This window comes from Scyliorhinus canicula, chromosome 3, assembly GCF_902713615.1.
Source record: "Scyliorhinus canicula chromosome 3, sScyCan1.1, whole genome shotgun sequence".
Classification (NCBI taxonomy): domain Eukaryota; kingdom Metazoa; phylum Chordata; class Chondrichthyes; order Carcharhiniformes; family Scyliorhinidae; genus Scyliorhinus; species Scyliorhinus canicula.
In genome coordinates, this window is record NC_052148.1 from 219,818,603 (window position 1) to 219,839,284 (window position 20,682).

A 20,682-nucleotide genomic window follows, 5' to 3' on the forward strand; every position below is an offset into this window, starting at 1 on the left:
TGCCAGCATCCCTGGATCCCGGTACACCACAGCAGTGGGCATGGGGAGCATCTACAGATGGATCTTCCAACTTTGGTGTCATTGAAGATGTCCATCTTCCAGCTTTGGAGTGTTCCAGGAGATCCATTTCCTTTTCAGAAGATCCATCTTTTTTTCTTCAATAGTGGGTCTGTGACGTTGGTTGACTTTTAAATATGGTGCCCTGATAAGACAGCTCACAATGTGCCATCAGGTCTGCCCCACCACAGAATACTGCGCAATACGCCCGGTCGCACAGTTAATGAGGTTGTGGCTGGGAGATATGGCGTGTTCCAGGTGGCCTCTGCAGCGGGAGACAGTCCATGTTCCCACCCCCGCCACTAAGTGTGCTTTCTCATTTTACGACATTACCACCAGAAAATAGGGAGGAAGGAGTCAATCAAATGAGATTTAAACAAAAAGTAATAACAAATATTAGTATTACAAAAATCAGCTGGAATCAAAGCAGCATTTCTCTGTAAAGGCACTCGTCAATGCTGCAGATAAGCAGTGAACTAACAGAAACTGCATGTTGCTCTGCTGAGCACAAACTATGGCTCAGCTCAGAATGTGGAAAGGTGGCCAGATAACGTCTGCCTGGCGAACCTGCCTTTTTTGGACAAGAATTTTCTTGTTTTCATTTCTGACTTCAAGCACTTTTGCTTTATCTCCTCTTGTCCCTTATACCATCCGTACCAAATCGCTTTAGCTCAGTTGGCTGGACAGCTGGTTCGTGATGCAGAGCGAGGCCAGCAGCGTGGGTTCAATTCCTGTACCGGCTGAGGTTATTCATGAAGGCCCTACCTTCTCAACCTAGCCCCTTGAGTGAGGTGTGATGACCTTCAGGTTAAATCACCACCAGTCAGTTCTCCCCCCTCAAAGATTTGCTTTGATTTGATTTATTATTGTCACATGTATTAGTATACAGTGAAAAGTATTGTTTCTTGCATGCTATACAAACAACGCATACCGTACACAGGGAAGGAAGGAGAGACTGCAGAATATAATGTTACAGTCATAACTAGGGTGTAGAAAAAAGAGCAACTTAATACGAGGTAGGTCCATTCAAAAGTCTGATAGCAGCAGGGAAGAAGCTGTTCTTGAGTCGGTTGTAAGGAAAGCAGCCTGTGGTCATCTGGAACTATGGCGACTATTTTTACCAAACATCCTGAAATTTAGGGCTGAATTTTACATATCAAAAGGGGGACTTCCATAGTTATTGCAGCGGTCCACAATAATAGTGTCTGGACAGGCACCAAAATTGGCAACCCACCTGCCATTATGAAATTCATAGTTAAGGGCCTTTCAACCTAGTTAGCCTTCCAATCAACTGTTATAATACATTGTCAACTCTATAATAAGGTGGATGTACCTGAAACATGCCCGGTGGGAAGCTTAATTTTTTTGTTCAGGGTCTTGTGAAAGGGCAGATACAAAGGGTGGAGATGGGCCTACGCCCGAGAGGCTGCCGACAGTTACTACTTTAGGAAATCTTTGTTGTTCATAAACCATTGAATATAATCAGGGTATTCCTCAATGGCGTGCCCAGAAACGTGTTGTTCCTGTCCCCTCACCGCTGCACCATTCTCCTGTGCCCATTGTGTATTCTTTGGGAGATGGCTCCCCCCAGTGAGGTGGAGGAGGTCAGCTGTCCAGGAGCAGGAGTGACATGATTTGGAGAAATGAGACAAAACTGCTGAGGAGCGAGGGCTGCAGAAGAGAGAACGCAGCAGGTATTCAGACGTAGGCGAAGACCTGCCAACCTTATTTATAGGATGTGAATGTTTTCTCTGCAGGTGACAGGGAGCGACAGTGTCTGGAGAGATTTCACCTTTTGTAACCTACTCTCACATCTCTATCTGACATGCTTGCTCCTGAGATAGCCTGCAATTGTGTGGGTGGCCACTTGATTCCTGTGGCATTAAAGGTGACAGCAGTGCTGATCTCATTCGTCATTGAGCCATTTCAGGCTGCCTGTAGAGACCTGAGTGACATCACCCAGCATACCACTGCAGAAAGGTCTTCACAGGATGCCATGTTTTATCATATCCAGCGATTCATTTCCTTCACTGCTCTGCTTAGAGATGAGCTTCATGTGCCTTGTCAGATCAGGTGGATCGCTCCAATGTACCAACAAGAGTACTCTGCATGGCCGTTGTCTGTTACGCAACCTAGCCACTCGGACAGGGGAACCCCTTTCAGTGAGTCGAGGAGACAAACTGGCCATCTGATGAAGAGTCAGAGGAAGTGCAGGGTGGGTTGCAGCAGGCGGATGTGCAAGCCCACTCCCAGAGACACTTGATGACTGTGAGACACGGGAAGCTATGACCATGGGACCATTCCAATTAATGAGTCTCCTCAATGCCATGAACTTTATGGCCAGCCTTTCGTTCTTGTGCTAGTCCACGACAAGAAAATCAGTTCTTCCTTTGAATAATTTCAATTAGCCAAACATTGTCAAACATTTTGACATGCGTCATCACATAATCAAATTAGACCATCAATTGAATCCTTCTCCATACATTCACACAGTCAATAAACAAATACAGCTGGAGAAAACGTGGAAAAATGAATTCCTTTATATATATATATATATACAAAGTTATTAATAATCATAAATGAGAAATGCGCCCAAGTGTGAAGACTGTACGATTTAGTTGAATTTTTTTCTGCATGCTGTTGGGTGCTGCTCCTGCCTCACTGCCAGCTGTGCTGCAGACAGGCTGCTGATCCTTAGGCCCCTTTGTCTGGGATGACTTTGGCGGCTGTCCTCTCATTGCCTGCGGTTCTGAGGGCCTCAGAGTGGTGGAGTCTTCACAGTGGGAGGATGCCCGGTTGTTTACATGGCATTCAAAGGTAGCTATGCCAATTGCTGAGGGGCAGAGGAGAGGGTCTCTCCATCAGAGAGATGTCCTCCCAATTGCTGCTCACCCCCTAGCCATTTAACCTTTTCCGCTTTCCTGAGAGGGACCTGAAACTCCACATGACTCCAGTCTCCTCAACCCCAGAGCTCAGAGACAAGGTGGTGGAGTGAAGGTCAGAATACAATCCCAACATCTCATCAGTGATCTGGGTTTGACCCTCCCTGCCAGTCTGTCCGTGAAGGAGCATGTCTTCCATAGATTGGGTGAGCACAGCGTTCATGGGTTGGATGGACTTGACCAATATCCATCCCAGAATGCGCCACCCCTCTGGTATCTCTGCCACATCTCCGTACACCTTATGCTGAACATCCAGCATCTGCCGCTTGAGTAAGGATTGTCTTCAGACTGGGGTTCAACATCTAGGTCACCTCAAGCACTCCTCCATCTGCCAGAAGCCTTCGCCATCTCAGCCTCCATAGCAGCATGTCCAACTGTGATGCACTTTCATCAGTTTGTGTTTCCCTTCTGTCAGAGTCTCACAAACCTACCAAGGTGTCTGATTTATGCTAGTGCTGGGTAGGGAGCAAGAATGTGCCGTTACACCCTCCTGAGGCTTCTTCCTCCTCCTCCTCCAAGGTCAATGTGGGACCTATGTGGTTAGCGGCAGCAGCTGCCGAAGTTGCTAACCCCTGCGTCACCGTGCCGCCCTTGCACCTTCTCACTTACCGGAGTTAGGATGGCTAGTTTCGGGCACCGGTTCTGCTTCACTCCCTCTTCTGCAATTGAAGAGAAGCATTGTAATGAAGAGGATTCTCTTGTACAATCATTTCTATGCATATATGCCAATGCAAACTTTATTGGTCGTGCACTTGCACAGTATTTTGTGCCAACTAACCAGTGGCATTTAATCCTCCCACCCCCACCCCCGAACCCCTTCATAGCACCTGGTGCCACACAGAATGTCATTTGTGCAGCATTGCTGCGTAGCACCTTTGGTAATACACAAGACAATCTCACAGCTTTCCATGTATGCCCACCTCCAGAATGGTGGCACATGGGAACTACAGGCAGATGAGCCTTATGTCAGTGGTAGGAAAATTACTAGAGAGAATTCTTCGAGACATGATCTACTCCCATTTTGAAGCAAATGGACGTATTGGTGAGAGGCAGCATGGTTTTGTGAAGGGGAGGTCGTGTCTCACTAACTTGATAGAGTTTTTCGAGGAGGTCACAAAGATGATTGATGCAGGTAGGGCAGTGGATGAAGTCTATATGGACTTCAGTAAGGCCTTTGACCAGGTCCCTCGTGGTAGACTGGTACAAAAGGTGAAGTCACACGGGATCAGGGGTGAGCTGGCAAGGTGGATACAGAACTGGCTAGGTCATAGAAGGCAGAGAGTAGTAATGGAAGGGTGCTTTTCTAATTGGAGGGCTGTGACTAGTGGTATTCTGCAGGGATCAGTGCTGGGACCTTTGCTGTTCGTAGTATATATAAATGATTTGGAGGAAAATGTAACTGGTCTGATTAGTAAGTTTGCAGATGACACAAAGGTTGGTGGAATTGCGGATAGCGATGAGGACTCTCAGAGGATACCGCAGGATTTAGATCGTTTGGAGACTTGGGCAGAGAGATGGCAGATGGAGTTTAATCCGGACAAATGTGTGGTAATGCATTTTGGAAGGTCGAATGCAGATAGGGAATATACAGTGAATGGTAGAACCCTAAAGAGTTTTGAAAGTCACAGAGATCTAGGTGTGCAGGTCCACAGGTCACTGAAAGGGGCAACACAGGTGGAGAAGGTAGTCAAGAAGGCATATGGCATGCTTGCCTACATTGGCCGGGGCATTGAGTATAAGAATTGGCAAGTCATGTTGGAGCTGTATAGAACCTTAGTTAGGCCACACTTGGAGTATAGTGTTCAATTCTGGTCGCCACACTACCAGAAGGATGTGGAGGCTTTAGAGAGGGTGCAGAAGAGATTTCCCAGGATGTTGCCTGGTATGGAGGGCATTAGCTATGAGGAGTGTTTGAATAAACTTGGTTTGTTCTCACTGGAATGACGGAGGTTGAGGGGCGACCTGATAGAGGTCTACAAAATTATGAGGGGCATAGACTGAGTGGATAGTCAGAGGCTTTTCCCCAGGGTAGAGGGGTCAATTACTAGGGGGCATAGATTTAAGGTGCGAGGGGCAAGGTTTAGAGTAGATGTACGAGGCAAGTTTTTTACACTGAGGGTAGTGGGTGCCTGGAACTCGCTGCCGGAGGAGGTGGTGGAAGCAGGGACGATAGTGACATTTAAGGGGCATCTTGACAAATACATGAATAGGATGGGAATAGAGGGATACGGACCCAGGAAGTGTAGAAGATTGTAGTTTAGTCGGGCAGCCTGGTCGGCACGGGCTTGGAGGGCCGAAGGGCCTGTTCCTGTGCTGTACTTTTCTTTGTTCTTTGTTCTATTCACCCTTTCAGATCTCAGAATGTCATTGAGGCATTTGGGCGCTGAATCCAAGTTCGCTGGATGATCCAAAGACTTGCTCACCTCCGCTGCGACCTCTGTCCGTGCTGCTTTGGTCAGGCTGAGAGGTCCTCTCTTCCCATTCAGTCAGCAGGATCTTGCACCTGTCACTTACAGTCTTCAGGAGGATTCGCAGGGGGTCATCATCAAACCTTGGGGCCGTCCTTGACATTTTGCCCTCCCTGCTCCTGGCTCCATTCTCTCGTCCATCTGTGAAGAGACAGAGTTAACAGCCGATGTTTAATATCTCCCGAGGGGCAGCATGGTGGCAAAGTGGTTAGCACTGCTGCCTCACGGCGGTGAGGTCCCAGGTTCCATCCCGGCTCTGGGTCACTGACTGTGTGGAGTTTGCACATTTTCCCCGTGCTTGCATGGGTTTCGCCCCCACAACTCAAAGATGTACAGGGTAAGTGGATTGGTCCTAAATTGGAAAAAAAAAATTGGGTACTCTAAATTTATAAAAAGAATAATATCTCCCGAAACACTTGACATTCATCAGGCTGAAGAGCCAGCTGCATTACAGTACTATTGGCAAAGGCCCTGTGTGCTTTCCATCTACAAAAACAGTCAGACATACTTAACATTATTCACTTATATAATGCAATGGTTCAAATAAGAGGAGATGCATCAACTAAATATTCAAATTTGCCCAAACAATGTTCCCTGGTGCAACTGGCATGACGGGCTGAATTCCTGTTGCACATCTCGTACACTCTCTGTGAGCATCAAGGTACTGAGTCATTGATAAAAATCAAGAGTAGAATCTCCAGCTGATTTTTCTCCCTACCCAGGCCATTTCAGCCATTTGAAGCATTCCAATCCCAACTCAGGACAGGTAATGTTACCTCTGTTATGCATCTTTATTTGACACAGAAATGCGTTTGCAACTAGAAGTGTCAACTGTGTTAACAGTGGCTCAGCTGATAACATTCCCAGCTCGGAGTAAAAAGGTTTCAGTTTCAAGCTCTTGAGGCTTAAAGACAAAAGTCAAGGCGAACACCCTAGTGCTGTGTTGAGGGAGTGCAGCACTGGTGGAGGTGCTGTCTTATGAATGAGACATTCAACTGAGGTCCCTTCCGCCTGCTTGGATGGACGTGAAAGATAACGTTATGATTGTGAAAATGAACAAGGAAGTTATCTCTAGTACCTTGGACAATATTTGTCCCTCACTCAACAGCACAAAAACAGACAATATGGTCATTATTACATTGCTGTTTGTGGGTATTGACTGTGTGCAATCTAGCTGCCATGTTTTCTACAATACAACACTTCAAAATTATTTCATTGCTGTAAAGCCCATTGAGATGTCGGTGGTCATGAAAAGCGCCACATAAATGCAAGTGTTTCTTTACTCAGGGCTTTTCCTTCCAAATCTTTTTGTGCTCTTTGATGAATGAAGTACTCCCATTGTGTACTTTGTTCAAAGTCTTTTTACTTGGAACAAAATCAGCATAAATATGTGAGCACTTGTGCTGCTGTTATCTGTGAAAGAAACACTGCAGAATTGCATAATGTTCCACATAACACCGTACTTAATTAAAAAAAAATAACTTTTTGAGTGTGGATGGAGCAAGTTCTCAAGTCAATTATGGATCGGGTGAGCTCTCAGTTAATTATCCAGGGTAGATCCTCTGGCCAATTGAACTCTGTTAGTGTCTGCTTTTGCAATCTACTGATCTGATTGTGACTTGGGGAGTGCGGTAAGGGGTAATTTTAACCCTTAATGGGTTGGTTTGGTTCAGATGGGACGTTAAAATGTATAATAAAATCTGAAACATGAACACAACCTGTCTCAGACCGGCCCACTCCCAGTTTTAATCAAGGTGGGATGAGGGGCAGGTGATCAATTTGGTTCGGAGGGCCAGTCACGGTAGCACAGTGGCTAGCACTGTGGCTTCACGGCGCCAGGGTCCCAGGTTCGATTCCCTGCTGGGTCATTGTGTGCGGCGTCTGCACGTTCTCCCCGTGTCTGCGTATGGTTTCCTCCGGGTGCTCTGGTTTCCTCCCATAGCCCAAAGACCTGCAGGTTAGGTGGATTGGCCATGCTCTTAGTGTCCCAAATGGTTAGATGGGGTTATTGGGTTACGGGTATAGGGTGGAAGTGAGGGCTTAAGTGGGTCGATGCAGACTCGATGGGCCTCAGTCTGCGTTGTATGATCTATGTTAAAGCTTGGCTGGAGGCTCTGTGCCTCCACATTTACAGGGTTTCTATTTTTAATCCATTTTGGCTCGATTTCCCTGGGCTAAAGAAACCCAACAGGTAAAAGGAGAAAAGAGGGGCTGGATCCATCAAGTAAGTACTATTACAACTCTGCTTGTGGGCCAGGAGGAGCAGGAATGTTTCCACCCAGCAACTTACCACATCAGAACCCTGTGATGTCTGATTCTGTCCACGGTCAAACCCTGTAAATCAAGTCGGCTTCTGGGCACAGAATCTTGTGTAGAAAGACAAACATATATTCTATGGCAATCCAAGAACCTGACTAGAGCTCTTTTTTTCCCCCAACTCTGGCTGCTGCTGTGAAACCTCATCCCAGGTGAATATCACCACTTTGATCAGTGTGGTTACATTTGAAAGTTTGGATCTAATTCTGCATCTTTAACTCTCTGCTAGATAATCCCCACTGGAACTCCCTCCAAATATTTGAAAAACCCAATCAGACTTTCCTAGTGCAAACTACATTAAGCACTGTAATTTGGGAAAAGATTAATCCAACAACATTTATTCGGTTTCTATATGTATTATTTGGTAAAATGCATATTTAATTGAGCGAGAAGGAAAAAAAACTTTTACATGTCGCTACATTGTTTGGGTTGCCTTAAAGCACTTGACACACATCAACAACGTATATTGATATATTACCTTTATATAATAAAACATCATTACGTGTTTTACAGGAAGGAGTGTTATAAAAGAAAATCTGACATTGAGCAACATAAGGATATATTTAGTCCAATGACCAAAGACGTGGTCCAATAGTAAGGTTTTGATGCATGTTAAAGGAGGAAAGTGAGATATGACCGGCTAATCCATTTATTTATATATTTGTCGAAGGAGAAGTGGTACTCAGGACGCCAGAGAACTATTCTTTAAATGGTGCTGTGTGCTTTCTATGATTCAAAGTAACTGAGCACCTTGATTTTACAGACAAATTTAGAAGTGTAGATACATTTTCTTTTCCAAATCCATGACTGTAAAAAAGCACGAGCATTTTGTGACAGATGCATTTTGTGATGTTACCAACTTTCCACATTTGGGCCCCTTGTTCCCTCTAGTGGTTTGTTTCAGCAGTAGCAAGGGAAGTCAGAAACATTGTTGATTGTATCAAAGCAGGGATTTCTCAGGAGATAAATATTTCAGTGCGGAAAGGAGTGTAATCTGCACAAAGCTCAATGTTCTCATAACCTTTGTCATTGATCATTTTAGTTATGGTAAAGTAGAGCAGTTAGCTTGCATAATATTGCAACAACCTGAATTGATCACTTTTTTATGATAAAAATTAGTTCGAATAAAGAGTGAATTAGAATTGGCCGTTCATGTCGTTTGCTTCTGGACCTACTTGGATAGTTTCCATTTTCTGTGCAAACATTCACCTTTATGAAGTTCAGAGTGGTTAGCAAAACATATGGAATCTATTTATTAATAAATAGAGGCATTGAGTTCAAAAGGACGGCAGTTATGCTGAACCTTGTGTGAAGCTCTGGCTAGGCCCCAACAAGAGTTTTAAGCCTGGTTCTGATCACCACACTTTAGAAAAGTTGTGAAGGTCCTTGAGGATCCAGAGAAGGTATACCAGAATGGTTCCAGGGATAAGAGGTTTCAGTTACAAGGTTAGTTTGGAATGGTTGGGGTTGTTCTCCTTTTGAGCAAAGGAGATTGAGCAGAGATTTAATGGTGGTGTACAAGCTTGGGGTCGGTTAGGTCAGTTGTCTGGATGGTTGGTCCATAATGCAGAACGACGTGTGGGTTCAATTCCCATACCAGCTGAGGTTATTCATAAGGTTATTGCATGACGCTAATTGCATGCAGATGAAGGCCCAGTCAGAATTTCTTCCTCTTTCTCCCCCAAACCTGCTTCTCTGTGACGCTAGTGGGAAAACTCGCCAGTCCAGAACAAGAATGAAACAACGTGGTGGGCAGAAGTGGTGGCTTAGCTGAAAAATGCTTGGGCTGCCTCCAGAGTTCAAGATGGGGGTCGCCAGCAACCCTGAACCATGGGACATCATAGCAGTGTGTGGGCTGAGCATCTATTAGCTGGATCTTACAGCTTCAGTGTCATCGGGGAGGTCCATCTTCCAGCCTCGGCCCATTCCTGGAGATACATCTTCTTTCTTCACGTAGTCAGTGGTGTTGGGTGCCTTTTGAATATGGCACCCAGATATGTTGGCAGGGCATGACAATCAAGTCTGCTCCATCACAGAAGATGGTGCTAGACCCCTGGATGCTTAATTAATTAGACCGGGGACAAAATAAATGGCATGTGTCCTGATGGGAGCATCGGTTGGCATTAAGTTGATATGAGACCATAAGGGTCATGAGGGTTGACTGGAGAGGCACAGGTTGACTTTGAGGCTATGTAGGGCTATGGGTGTAAGTGGTTAATGAAGTAGCATTAATTGACATGAACAGGGCTTGGTGTGGGTGTTGGCGGAGTGAGGCCTGGAGGATTTTTATTTTGTTGGTACATAATTTATTTTCATGGACTCGACAAAGTGCCGTGCATCGAGACTGGCCTTTTGCCCAGACCGCTTCACACTTTGCAGTCTTTGGTCTCTTTCCAGAGTTGCCCACCATGACTCCCATTTTCACCTGTGCCCCCAAATTGAAAATCCAATCATCCTGGGCACTTTTCCAGGGCTGGTTTTGTGGGGCCAGGAATTGTCCCGTCTCTGTGCTCCTGAACCAGGAATGAAAATTCAGACCTATGACTATGAGCAACTTTATTTCTGAATAATTGGTTTGGGGTTGGATGTAATAGACTGGATTTTATCAAGCAACCAAGCAATGAAAAAATGAACGCTGCAATTATCTTCTGTCATCCTTCTGCCAGCATCTTCCAAACCTATGATCTCTACTACCTAGAAGGACAAAGGCAGCAGATGCTTGGGAACACCACTACCTGCAAGTTCCCCTCCAAGTCACACATCATCTTGACTTGGAATTATATTGTCTTTCCTTCACTGTTGCTGGATCAAAATCCTGGAGCTCCTTTATTGACAACACTCTGGGTGTTCCGACAACACATGGACTACAGCTGTTCAAGGAGACAGCTCACCATCACCTTCTCAAGGACAATTAGGGATGATCAATAAATGCTGGCTCAGTCAGCGAAGCCCATGTCCCATGAATGAATATAATTTTTTTAAAAACTTAAACAGTATAAATCTTGGTGGTCCTTCCTTGCATTTCTGTCAGTGGCATACACATTTCTGTTACAGCTTACATGGCTTACTGTAGTCCTTGCTTAATAAGGACTCTGTTATGGTAGGCCTTTGGTTTTGTGAAATTACTGATGCCAAATTAGTTTTAACAATCTTGCCTTGGCAGAGAGATTTTGCACAGCAGGAAATCGGAACACAACAATCACTTACTAAAAAGTGAAAAGCTAATGGAGCGTGGATCCAGATTATAGTTTAACTACCCATGACTAATCCTTTAACCCCGGAGCTTCATTTCTGTATTTTTCACAATATAGTACTTGAAATATTCCTAAAAATGTGGTACACATGGATCTTTGCCTTCCCATGAATAGTCTGGAAAAACAATCCAGTAATGCTTTCCTTTTGGGACACATTGCAGCGTATTATGCTACATCTTCTCTGCATTAATGAACCTCACCGTGACCTTTTTTCGGGACGTATTACTACACATTGCCGATGTGTGGTTAAAATATTCTGGCCACATGCAAACATTTTACCATATGTGGAGCTAATGTGTTCATGTGTATATTTCACCACTCAAGGTTGTTTGCTCCTGTCAACCAATAAGAGTGCCTCTGTAAGGCAGTACTTTCATGAAACAGGGAAAGGTAATTGGAAGGGACAAGATAAATTACAAAATCATGCCTTCATCCACCCTCTTAGAAAGCTTACTATGTTAATAGTATGAACAAATTATATGCATGACTTGTATGAATCAGTATTGTGATAAGTATTCGAGCCTAGTTGGACAAGTAACTCTATTACAATATAATGTTGGGTTGAGTTATTTTATCCAAACAGCCAAATTGAGGAAAATGTCATAAGAATATATCTTAAGACTGTCTACTTAACCTTTCTTTTTTCTTTTTGCAGGTAAGTAACAAACATTATTATGAGGAACTGACATGAAAAGATGAGCACCATGTTACAGAAGGTACCTGTTCTGTTTTTCTAGAATACTGAGTTCTGCTCTGAGTAATTACCACTGTTAGGTTGCTGGTTTTACCCTGAACTATATCAGGACAATTTAATCCCAAGCCAACATGTGATTGATGCTCCTCTTACATCATTTGTTGGTCACATCACTATGTGCCAATAGACATAGCCTTAAATATGGCCATTCTTTTGAAGTTGCAGGACTCCCCAACATTCAGAGTAAAAAGGTTTGTATCAGAGCGGAGAATGAACCCAGTAAAAATGTTAACAGGAAGATTTTAAAAGGAGAGTTTAAAAGTGTTTGAATACATCTATCCTTGATGTTGTAAAGTGTCAAAAACAAATGAGTTCTCTAATCTCTGCTGTTTTTAAATCTTTTGAACTGAGGGTTGTGATGGGCTGTAGCACTAATGGGTTCTCTCACTTGTAGTACCATGGTACTGGAGTAATTTTTTTGATGACTAGTCATTGCAGCATATGTTTGCCCTCTGGCTATGTATAGTATATCTGAAGTTCAACCTGAATTGACCCCAGCCTAATCAATTTAGATCCAAACTACATTACATAGGTGGAAACTTGTCTTAGTTTCTGGTTTTCCAACTTGTACTGCAAGATGGTCTTGACGAACAGTGATCAGCCTTTTTAAAAGGTGTCTGAACCAAGCCAAATGAAACCAAGCCACAGCGTGGTTGAAGTAACTCGGCATGGACGTGTTTAACTTATTGACCTAGCTCTACGCTCACTCCTGAATATGTTGACTGCAGTATTACAGATGGAGAAATGAGGTAATCTTTGGTCAGATAGAACTCTGTGTACACATCTGCTGCTTTCATTTCTTCATTTTGGGTTGATATTTATGATGCTATTATGGCCATGAGGCAACTTCATAAGTAGTTTCAGAACTAATAATATTAAAGCTATGTAAACTACATAATTTACAATGGGAGTCTGAACTAAATTCTGATGATCTAGATTAAATTAATTGATTCCTTTTGCCCAGTTCCTTGAAGCATAACATTGGCTGGCCTTGAACAATAAGGATTCATTATACGATCTATGCTTTGACAGATCATGAGGTGGGCAGGGAATTGAGGCAGATTGACTAGAATTTTCTGGCCTGGCAAATCCGTCTTGTGTGCTCTTGGTGGTTGTGCAAGGATCCCATCAGTCAGTGCTCAGAAATGTTACCCAACTGGAGATTAACCAGAGGGTACCCATACAAATGGTGCTAGTGAGCATCACCGAGTGAAAGTTGCCCTGCCTCCTTCCCAGAACCCAGCTATAGCTGTAGGGGTTGTTATGGGCCAGGATTTAGTGAACCCCAAAGCGTATCATGGAGTTCACCTTACACACAACTTTTAATATATTGTGGTTCTTGCTGTGACTACAGCTATCCAGCTCTCAAAACAAGACTAGCCCAGCTCCACCCACACTCTGACATCACTGATAAACACCCATTTCTTAAAGGTAAATCCAACACGGCTATTTTATAAACACCCATTTCTTAAAGATACATCCACTACAGCTATTTTATAAACACCCATTTCTTAAAGGTACTCTCACATGACAGGGTTCAGACTACTTGTTTGTGAAACATCTACAGGTGTGTTCACCACCTTAGGGCCAAATGGCAACACCTGAGACGAGGAGTGCCATTTACTGGCTTTGAAAGTGATTAATGGATGTCTGATTCCATGAAGAGTAGGTGGGGAAATGCTAGAAACAGTCAAAGCCCATCACGGCCAGGTCTCTGCTGCTTTTCAGTGGATTTTGCTAATGCCTGACCGTAATTGTAATTGTAAACCCCAATGATTTCCAGGGCCATTTACTTTAAAATAATTTAAAAATAGAATTCTGATGCGAGAGTATCCATCTCAGCTTAGCACGTGCACATGTGCTCCTGCCCCTCTTGTATTGCAAAAGGATCAGATATAGCGGCAAATGGGGAACGGATAGGAATAATATAAATCTGATTTGGGGGAACACATACTGCTTTTTAAAACGAGATGCATTAAGCTCATCCGATAATTCTGTAAGCTGATGATATGGATAGTATAGACTAGGAGGAGCCCAGGTCAATTCTTGGGCTGGGTTCGCTGATCTCACCTGCAGCTACGAGAGGCCTCAGTGGCTATTGTCAAGAGGAGAAGTTGTTTCTGATTCCTGTCCTCATGATGATGCATGTCTGAATATTGGTCGAAGATCTGATTCAACTCCGTGTTCAAGTAGTCTTCCAACACCTGCTGCCAAGGATTGCCCATGAACTATGAGCAATTGGGTGGGAAACCGAGACTGTCAATTGACCCTTGGAACTGATAGAAAACAGCCTTGGACAGCAGAGCCAAACATCTACAACACATAGACGGCCTGTTATGTATACCTTGTCTGGGAACTGAATGCTGGGCAAATCACGTGATATGGTTCATGTTATGTTGTCAATATCTGCCCCAATATCCCTGCCAGGAAGGGAAGAGAGAAATTGACAGGATTATTCTAAATAAAAACTGAGACAGTGAGACTTAAAAGTTGGCAGTTCTGACGATAAAAAAAAAACTGACAAATTTGCACAGTGCTAGAATTAGTTCAATATTCAGTTTGAACTAGTATCTCCCCCTTGTCTCCCAACCTCCAGTTTGTTATCTTCACCTCCCAGTTTTAAACCTCCCATCACCACCATGCTGTGCACTATTATGTAGCTTAGCAGATAGACAGCCTGCACTCAGTCTGTCAGTGCTGCTTTATACTTGGCTTTCCGGAGATGTGTGAAGGTTGTCAGGATTTTTTTGCTGCTCTTAAATTTTCTTTCATGACCAGAAAGCAGGAACCCTCATCTTACTGTCCCCAGGCGCAATGTTCTGATACAAAAACATTTCAAAGAAAGCTTTGTCTGAAGATTATGCCGAGATATGTTCCGAAAAGATTGCGATTGTCATCCCTTGCACAGAATCAAATGTTATTACTATGGTAATTGTAGTTTCTCCCTGCAGGATGAGACATGGCCCCTAATTTATGGTACTGATGGCAAGTTAGTAACTACAAATTAAGAGTTTCAGATGTTTCATGTATTCTGCGAATAGGGCAAAGACCGAAAATCCAAAAAGCAGGAATGGCAGCAGCCGATGTGGATGTTTAAGGAAACCAATATCCTATTTTTAAAATAATAACGTCAACAATTTTCTCAATAAATAAAATAAAAATCCCTTTTGAAGTGTTTTAGAGTCATTGATGCCCTTGTGACTAAATGCAGCTGTGATATCAAATTATGAGTTTGTTGCTTTCTAGAATTTTGCACTTTATAATGAGAAATTTAATTTATTACGGATACACATTTGCATGAAGCATTTTGACATTTCTCAAGGTATAACACAAAATGTTGACATTGTTAGCAATGTGATTTTTCTATCATGTTGTTTACATATAGCTCAGCACCTATTCTATGGAGTCCTTCATGGAAGTCATGCTTTGCAGGCCGAGATGGTGGAATTAACTGTGAGAGCAATGCTTGAGCACTTTATTTATATCATCTCAAACCCGCCATGTCTCAGTCCCTTGCAATACATTCTGGAGTGTGTTATGCAGCATTGCATCCTCAATATTTTCACCTATCAATAAGTGTGAAAACTCATGCTGTTTGATAGATGGAAGAATCCTGTGCACCTGTGAACTGACAATAGTGTCAGTTGGAAACCGTGCTGTTGGGATTTATTTTACTGATTGTTACGGGAGAAATTCATAACTTTATTAAACTGTAGTAGAATTGTCATAGATAAATGTAGGGCGGGATTTACTGGCTGTTCACGCCGGCAGGAAATTCCAGTCCCACACCAGCGCATGGGTTTTCCAGACGGTGACAACTGCGCGGTCACCAGGAAATCCCGTTGACAATGGCGGGGTCGGTATATCCCGCTCATGGACCGCCTCCGCCGCTGAAAACCACGGGGCGGGGTGGTCGATAAATCCCATCCATAGGCATGAAAGTCAGAAACGTGTTGGTGTCAGAATTAAATTCAGACTGGTTTGTCTTTAGGAACATAATAGGAGTCGGCTATTCAGCCCCTCAAATCGGTACCACCATTCTATTAGATCATGGCCGACCTGGATTTTCTTTATTCATTCATGGTATGTGGGCATGGTTGGCAAGGGCAGTATTCATTGCCATCCCTAATGGGCCTTGAAGCTGGTAGTGAGCTGCCTGTTTTAAACCGCTGCAGTCATTCTGGTGAATTCTGGTCCAGTAAAGAGATTTGTAGCATCCTAACGTATTGTGGTTAACTTATCCATAATTAGGTAGATACCTCAACAACAACAACAACTTGCATTTATATGGCACCTTTAACACAAGAAAAACATCTGAAGGTGTTACACAGAGGTGTAATTTTTAAAAATGAAGATGAGCAAAACCGATGCAACCAGGAGGGGTGAACAGAATTTTGATCAAAGAAATGATATTGAAGAAAGGTCTTAAATGAGCAGAGGGGAGGTAGAGGTTAGGGAGGGAATCTGAATGTTGGCTGATGTTGCAGATTAGCTTGTTCTTGATTATATTGATGTAAATTTGCTTCTTGTGAGTAATCTTTAATACCCGAGTTTTGTTGCAGGAATCCACATAATTCTACCTTATTTCACTCAAATGAAACATCTTAATCAAAATCAAGCCTCATTTGTAGTTTCCTTGAGGACAAGACAATTCTGTGGCTAACTTGATTTGTGTAATTGAATTAGTGAAATTATGCTCCTTTAAGTTAATAATATTTTGGTTGGCAATTTAGTTGATTGGTACGGTTCTGATTCGTTCTCTGGTGAAAGGAATATGTGCCAAATTCAGAATAAGAAATGGAGCATTGACTTAAAATTGAAGGTAGTAATTTTAAAACCATCCTATAGGATAAAGTGATATGAAGGTGTAGCCAAGTATCATTTTTTTATGGTTCTAATACATTAGAACAGGTCTGAGAGACTTCCTGACCAATATAACGAGCAGCAAAAGTTGATAATTAGCAATAGTGCAATAAAGACAACAGTTAACTCTGCTCTGATCATCTCTTAGAATTTGGAGGCTTTTTAAAATAAACGTGAAATGATAATTGTATTACCTTAAATTATTAAAGTAAATACTAATTTTGTGTGCAGTGCTTCTGTTCAAATAACTCATCTCAATAGAAAGATAATGCTGGAGCCTAACTTGAATTGTTTTTAAACATAAATCGCTCTCTTGTTGTTGAGCTGCAATTATTGGGAATGCATTGTGAGACAGAAATTATTGGACCTCCTTGAAAGTTTTCACCTATTCAGGTTATTGAACAGAATGTCTTTGCGAACCTGCTGTCATCCATGCCTGAGTTGGCAGGTGATGCTCCACACTAGGAGCTTGAAATTCTTGAAATGTACCCTATATTTTCTAAAATGCATCTTTAAATACCTTTTGAATTGTTGCCTCAGGGAAGTCCACCATGCCAGACCTTCCCACTTCAGACCCTCAATTATGAGATTTAGAAGTTCAGCTGTGAGTCATAATACTACTATTGCACCTTGTGCATCTTCAAAATAACCCACAGACTTAGAGTTTCAATAATAATTTAACTGTCCTTGAAATTTTTCTTTAAGCGCACCTATGCTTCTCCCCAAATAAGTTATTGCTTTAATTAAGAGCTCAATCAGAGCCTTGGTGCATGAAAGTAGCTAATTTCAGCCAGGGCAATGGGTGGAGTGCTGGGAGACTGACACGGGCCTCTTTGGTGATTAAGTGGGCTGGGCCAACAGGAAACCCACAAGCTGCATTAAATCCACCTCCATGTCTGTGGCTTACTGCTTTGTGGCACAAAACACTCCTGCCATTTTATGCCATTATGAGAAATTTACCCGCCTTCCCTTAACGGCCGGAGTGGCTTTGTACAATAATTGTATCCTGTCATTTATGGTGGGAGGGTAACATTATGGCTCAATTCCAATTATGAGGTGAGCTAAATAAATGAAGGCACTTATAACCATACCAAAAGTAACACCTGCAAAATGAGCAGTTTTGAGTCTGCATTCAGGTTAATAATCTCTTCTCGCTAGTCTCTCCTATCTCCCATCTCCCGCAATTACACGGAATTCCAGAACTGTACTTGGATTCCGTGTAAAGCGTGGGGCAGATTTATTAAAAATAATTCTTTTGATGTATTTATACTGCCTTGCATGCAATCTGATTTCAAAGAATAGTTTCCAATGATTATTAACTGGTTAAATATTAATCATGCCCTGATGTTAAAATATTTTCAAATTGAGTGAGAAAACTATATTTAAAAAATGAAATTTGTAAGCGATGTGTCATGGCCAACCATGTATCAACCAACTAAGTATCAGTGCAGAGTTGCTCTCCAGCCAATTATTGATAATTGCGCAAGTTATATATCACGTCTTACTGCTACACTTTTCACAACACTTCCTGCATTATTGTAACATGGCATTTCTATGGCAATTATTAAGGACTTGTAATATATATATATTATATGTTGAGATGCTGGAGCTCCCCCTCCAAAGGTAACGGATTTGCAAACTTTTCATCACTTGGACAGATCTCTCTAAGGGGTTGACTTTCTTTTTGATGTGTCTGAACAGCTTGGCAGAGTGGGGTTTCCATTCAATGTAGAATCCATTTCATTTCCATTGAAATCAGCGGTATGAAAATCTCCACCTATGTACAACATTTTAAGTTGATCTATATCGTTAAGAAAATAAAGGGCTGGATTTTGGGAGCCCGTTGGAGGCAGTAACGAAGGTGGACTGAAAAATTCTGGGCCTGTCCACCTTTGTTACTGCCTCCAGGCCATTGTTAAGGCAGCAGATCAGTGGTGAATGCTATTTACCAGCAAGCAGAGGGTGGTTTGTCAACATAATTTAAAGGCCTATTAGGCCATAATCGACGCTGACTGGAAAACCTCATTCGACATGTAGATCCTGAGGTGTTCAGAGCCGGGTAGATGCCTGCGGATGACTTCCCGGTCACAGTCCAGGCAAGTTGGGCTCCTGGATCGATTTGAGTATCACCCTGCAGCTGCCATGCCTACATGGCCCCAGCTGCAGACACCCACTGCCCTGTTTCCCCTCTAATTATGATCTGGTGGCTGAGCCCATTTATTTTTAAAAGTCTGTAAATGCTGAGAGGGCATGGCTCCTTCACTTACTTTCAATGACAGATTGCAGTTCCTTCAGTGCTGGAGGCCCACTTTATTGGCTCTCCAGCTTCCGGAGGCTGTCCACCTTCCTCAACTGGATGACAATCCTGTCTTCTAGCCATTTCTTCAAAAATTCTTCAGAACTGGGATGTGATCCTGATGTTGGGGTCCAAAGCCAAAACAAAATCCAGGCCAGTGACTCCAATTAAAACATTTGTGAATGGATACTTAATAATGACAGCATCAGGCTAACAGTCATGCCATGAATAGCTTTTGCCACAGCAGCCTGGGTCTCACAAAATATTACCGTAATATTATACACCTTGGGCACATTCAATTTTGGGCAGATCCACTTTATCTCAAAGATGGCAGCAACAATTTCAACATGTCCCAAGGTAGTGTTAATTGTGTTTAATTATATGTAGGCTGTGGGCATTAACTGTGGATTGACTTGTGACCCTATAAACAGACACAGAATGGGTCTGGCATTGTTGAGTTAGGAGCTGTATACTTGTAACCTGTAGCATTGTAAATAAATGGTTAGAAAAATATGTCAAAGATGGCTCCCGTTCTATCCTTCATCAACTGGTTTTGAGGGATATAACAGGTAACTGGGACAGGAACGTAATGAAGATCATCATGGTTGCAGCAGCTCAGCATTGATTTTCAACCCCTCCTCCAGATGGGAACAGATTTATAATGAAGATCAGCCTATAGTCCTTTTGGCGCTGTCCTGTGGCGGAGCCACTGGATTTTTCCACTCCCCTCTGACCAGTGTTGGTGCTGGAAAGATGCGGGAATTTGCATGTGATTTTGAGCCTGTGAGAGTTGTCAGCGTAAATGGTGACCCGGGCCAAAATCTGTAGAGTTTAACAAAAACTAGAAACTCGTCTTCAAGATCTCGTTTTCTGATTTTCCACACCACTCTGGGTGGGAACCTCATTTTAATAAATTTAAATACATTTAAATATACTGAAAGGGCTTTCCCAAAATATGTCTCCGTCCCCCCCCTTCCCTTAACTAAATATTCATACCTTACCAAACCGACATCATGTTGGTGAGGATTACAATGGGTTTTAAAAAACTTGAAGCAGTCTATGGGAACCTGCTGTGGGGGAGCGGAGATAAGTATAATCCCCAGGGGGAGAGGGACATTCCCCGGCAACTGGCACTGCCCTCTGGGAAGCCCCATTAGGGTTTCCTTATGTGTGTGTGTGTGTGGGGAGGGGGGGTGGGGCAGAGTCACCCCGATGCTTGTGGAGGATCGCCCTGATGTCTGCATGGTGGGTTCAGGGGGTTACTCCAATACTTGTGGGGTGCGCCCCTCTGCAATTTGGGGAACCCTTTAAAAATGGCGCACTAATCAGTGTGGAGCCGGCGTTGCCAGCTCTATCAGGCCCGCCAGTGGGATCTACCGGTTCTCAATGGAAATTTCCATTGACCTCGTCACCAGAAAACACGTGCGCTGGCGTGGGACCGGAATTTCCCGCCGACGTGAACAGCCAGTAAATCCCACCCGATAGAGTTTTTACAGCAGGGAAAGAGGCCCTTCAGACCATTGTGTCTTTTTGGCCGTCAAACACTTATTTACTCTAGTCCCATTTTCCATTACTTGGTCCGTAGCCTTGTGTGCCATGGCATTTCAAGAGCTCATCTAAATACTTCTTAAATGTGAGGAATCCTGCCTCGACCACCCTTTCAGGCAGTGAGTTCAGATTCCCACCACCCTTTGGTTTTAAAGGTTTTTCCTCAAGTCCCCTCTAAATCTCT

General features: G+C 43.2%; 1 protein-coding gene across 25 annotated transcripts in view; it reads left to right on the forward strand.

The window, feature by feature from the left end:
- Positions 1–20,682, forward strand: part of ank2b (ankyrin 2b, neuronal) — a 1,110,754-nt gene that overhangs the window by 298,085 nt on the left and 791,987 nt on the right. For 2 of the 25 annotated variants that reach the window (XM_038792206.1, XM_038792217.1), the window contains exon 2: positions 11,693–11,753. The exons of the other annotated variants lie outside the window; for them this stretch is intronic. In XM_038792206.1, coding sequence (XP_038648134.1) covers positions 11,733–11,753 — 21 coding nt within the window. In that variant the 5' untranslated portion in view covers positions 11,693–11,732. The remainder of the gene's footprint in view (positions 1–11,692; positions 11,754–20,682) is intronic. 25 annotated transcript variants of the gene reach the window in all.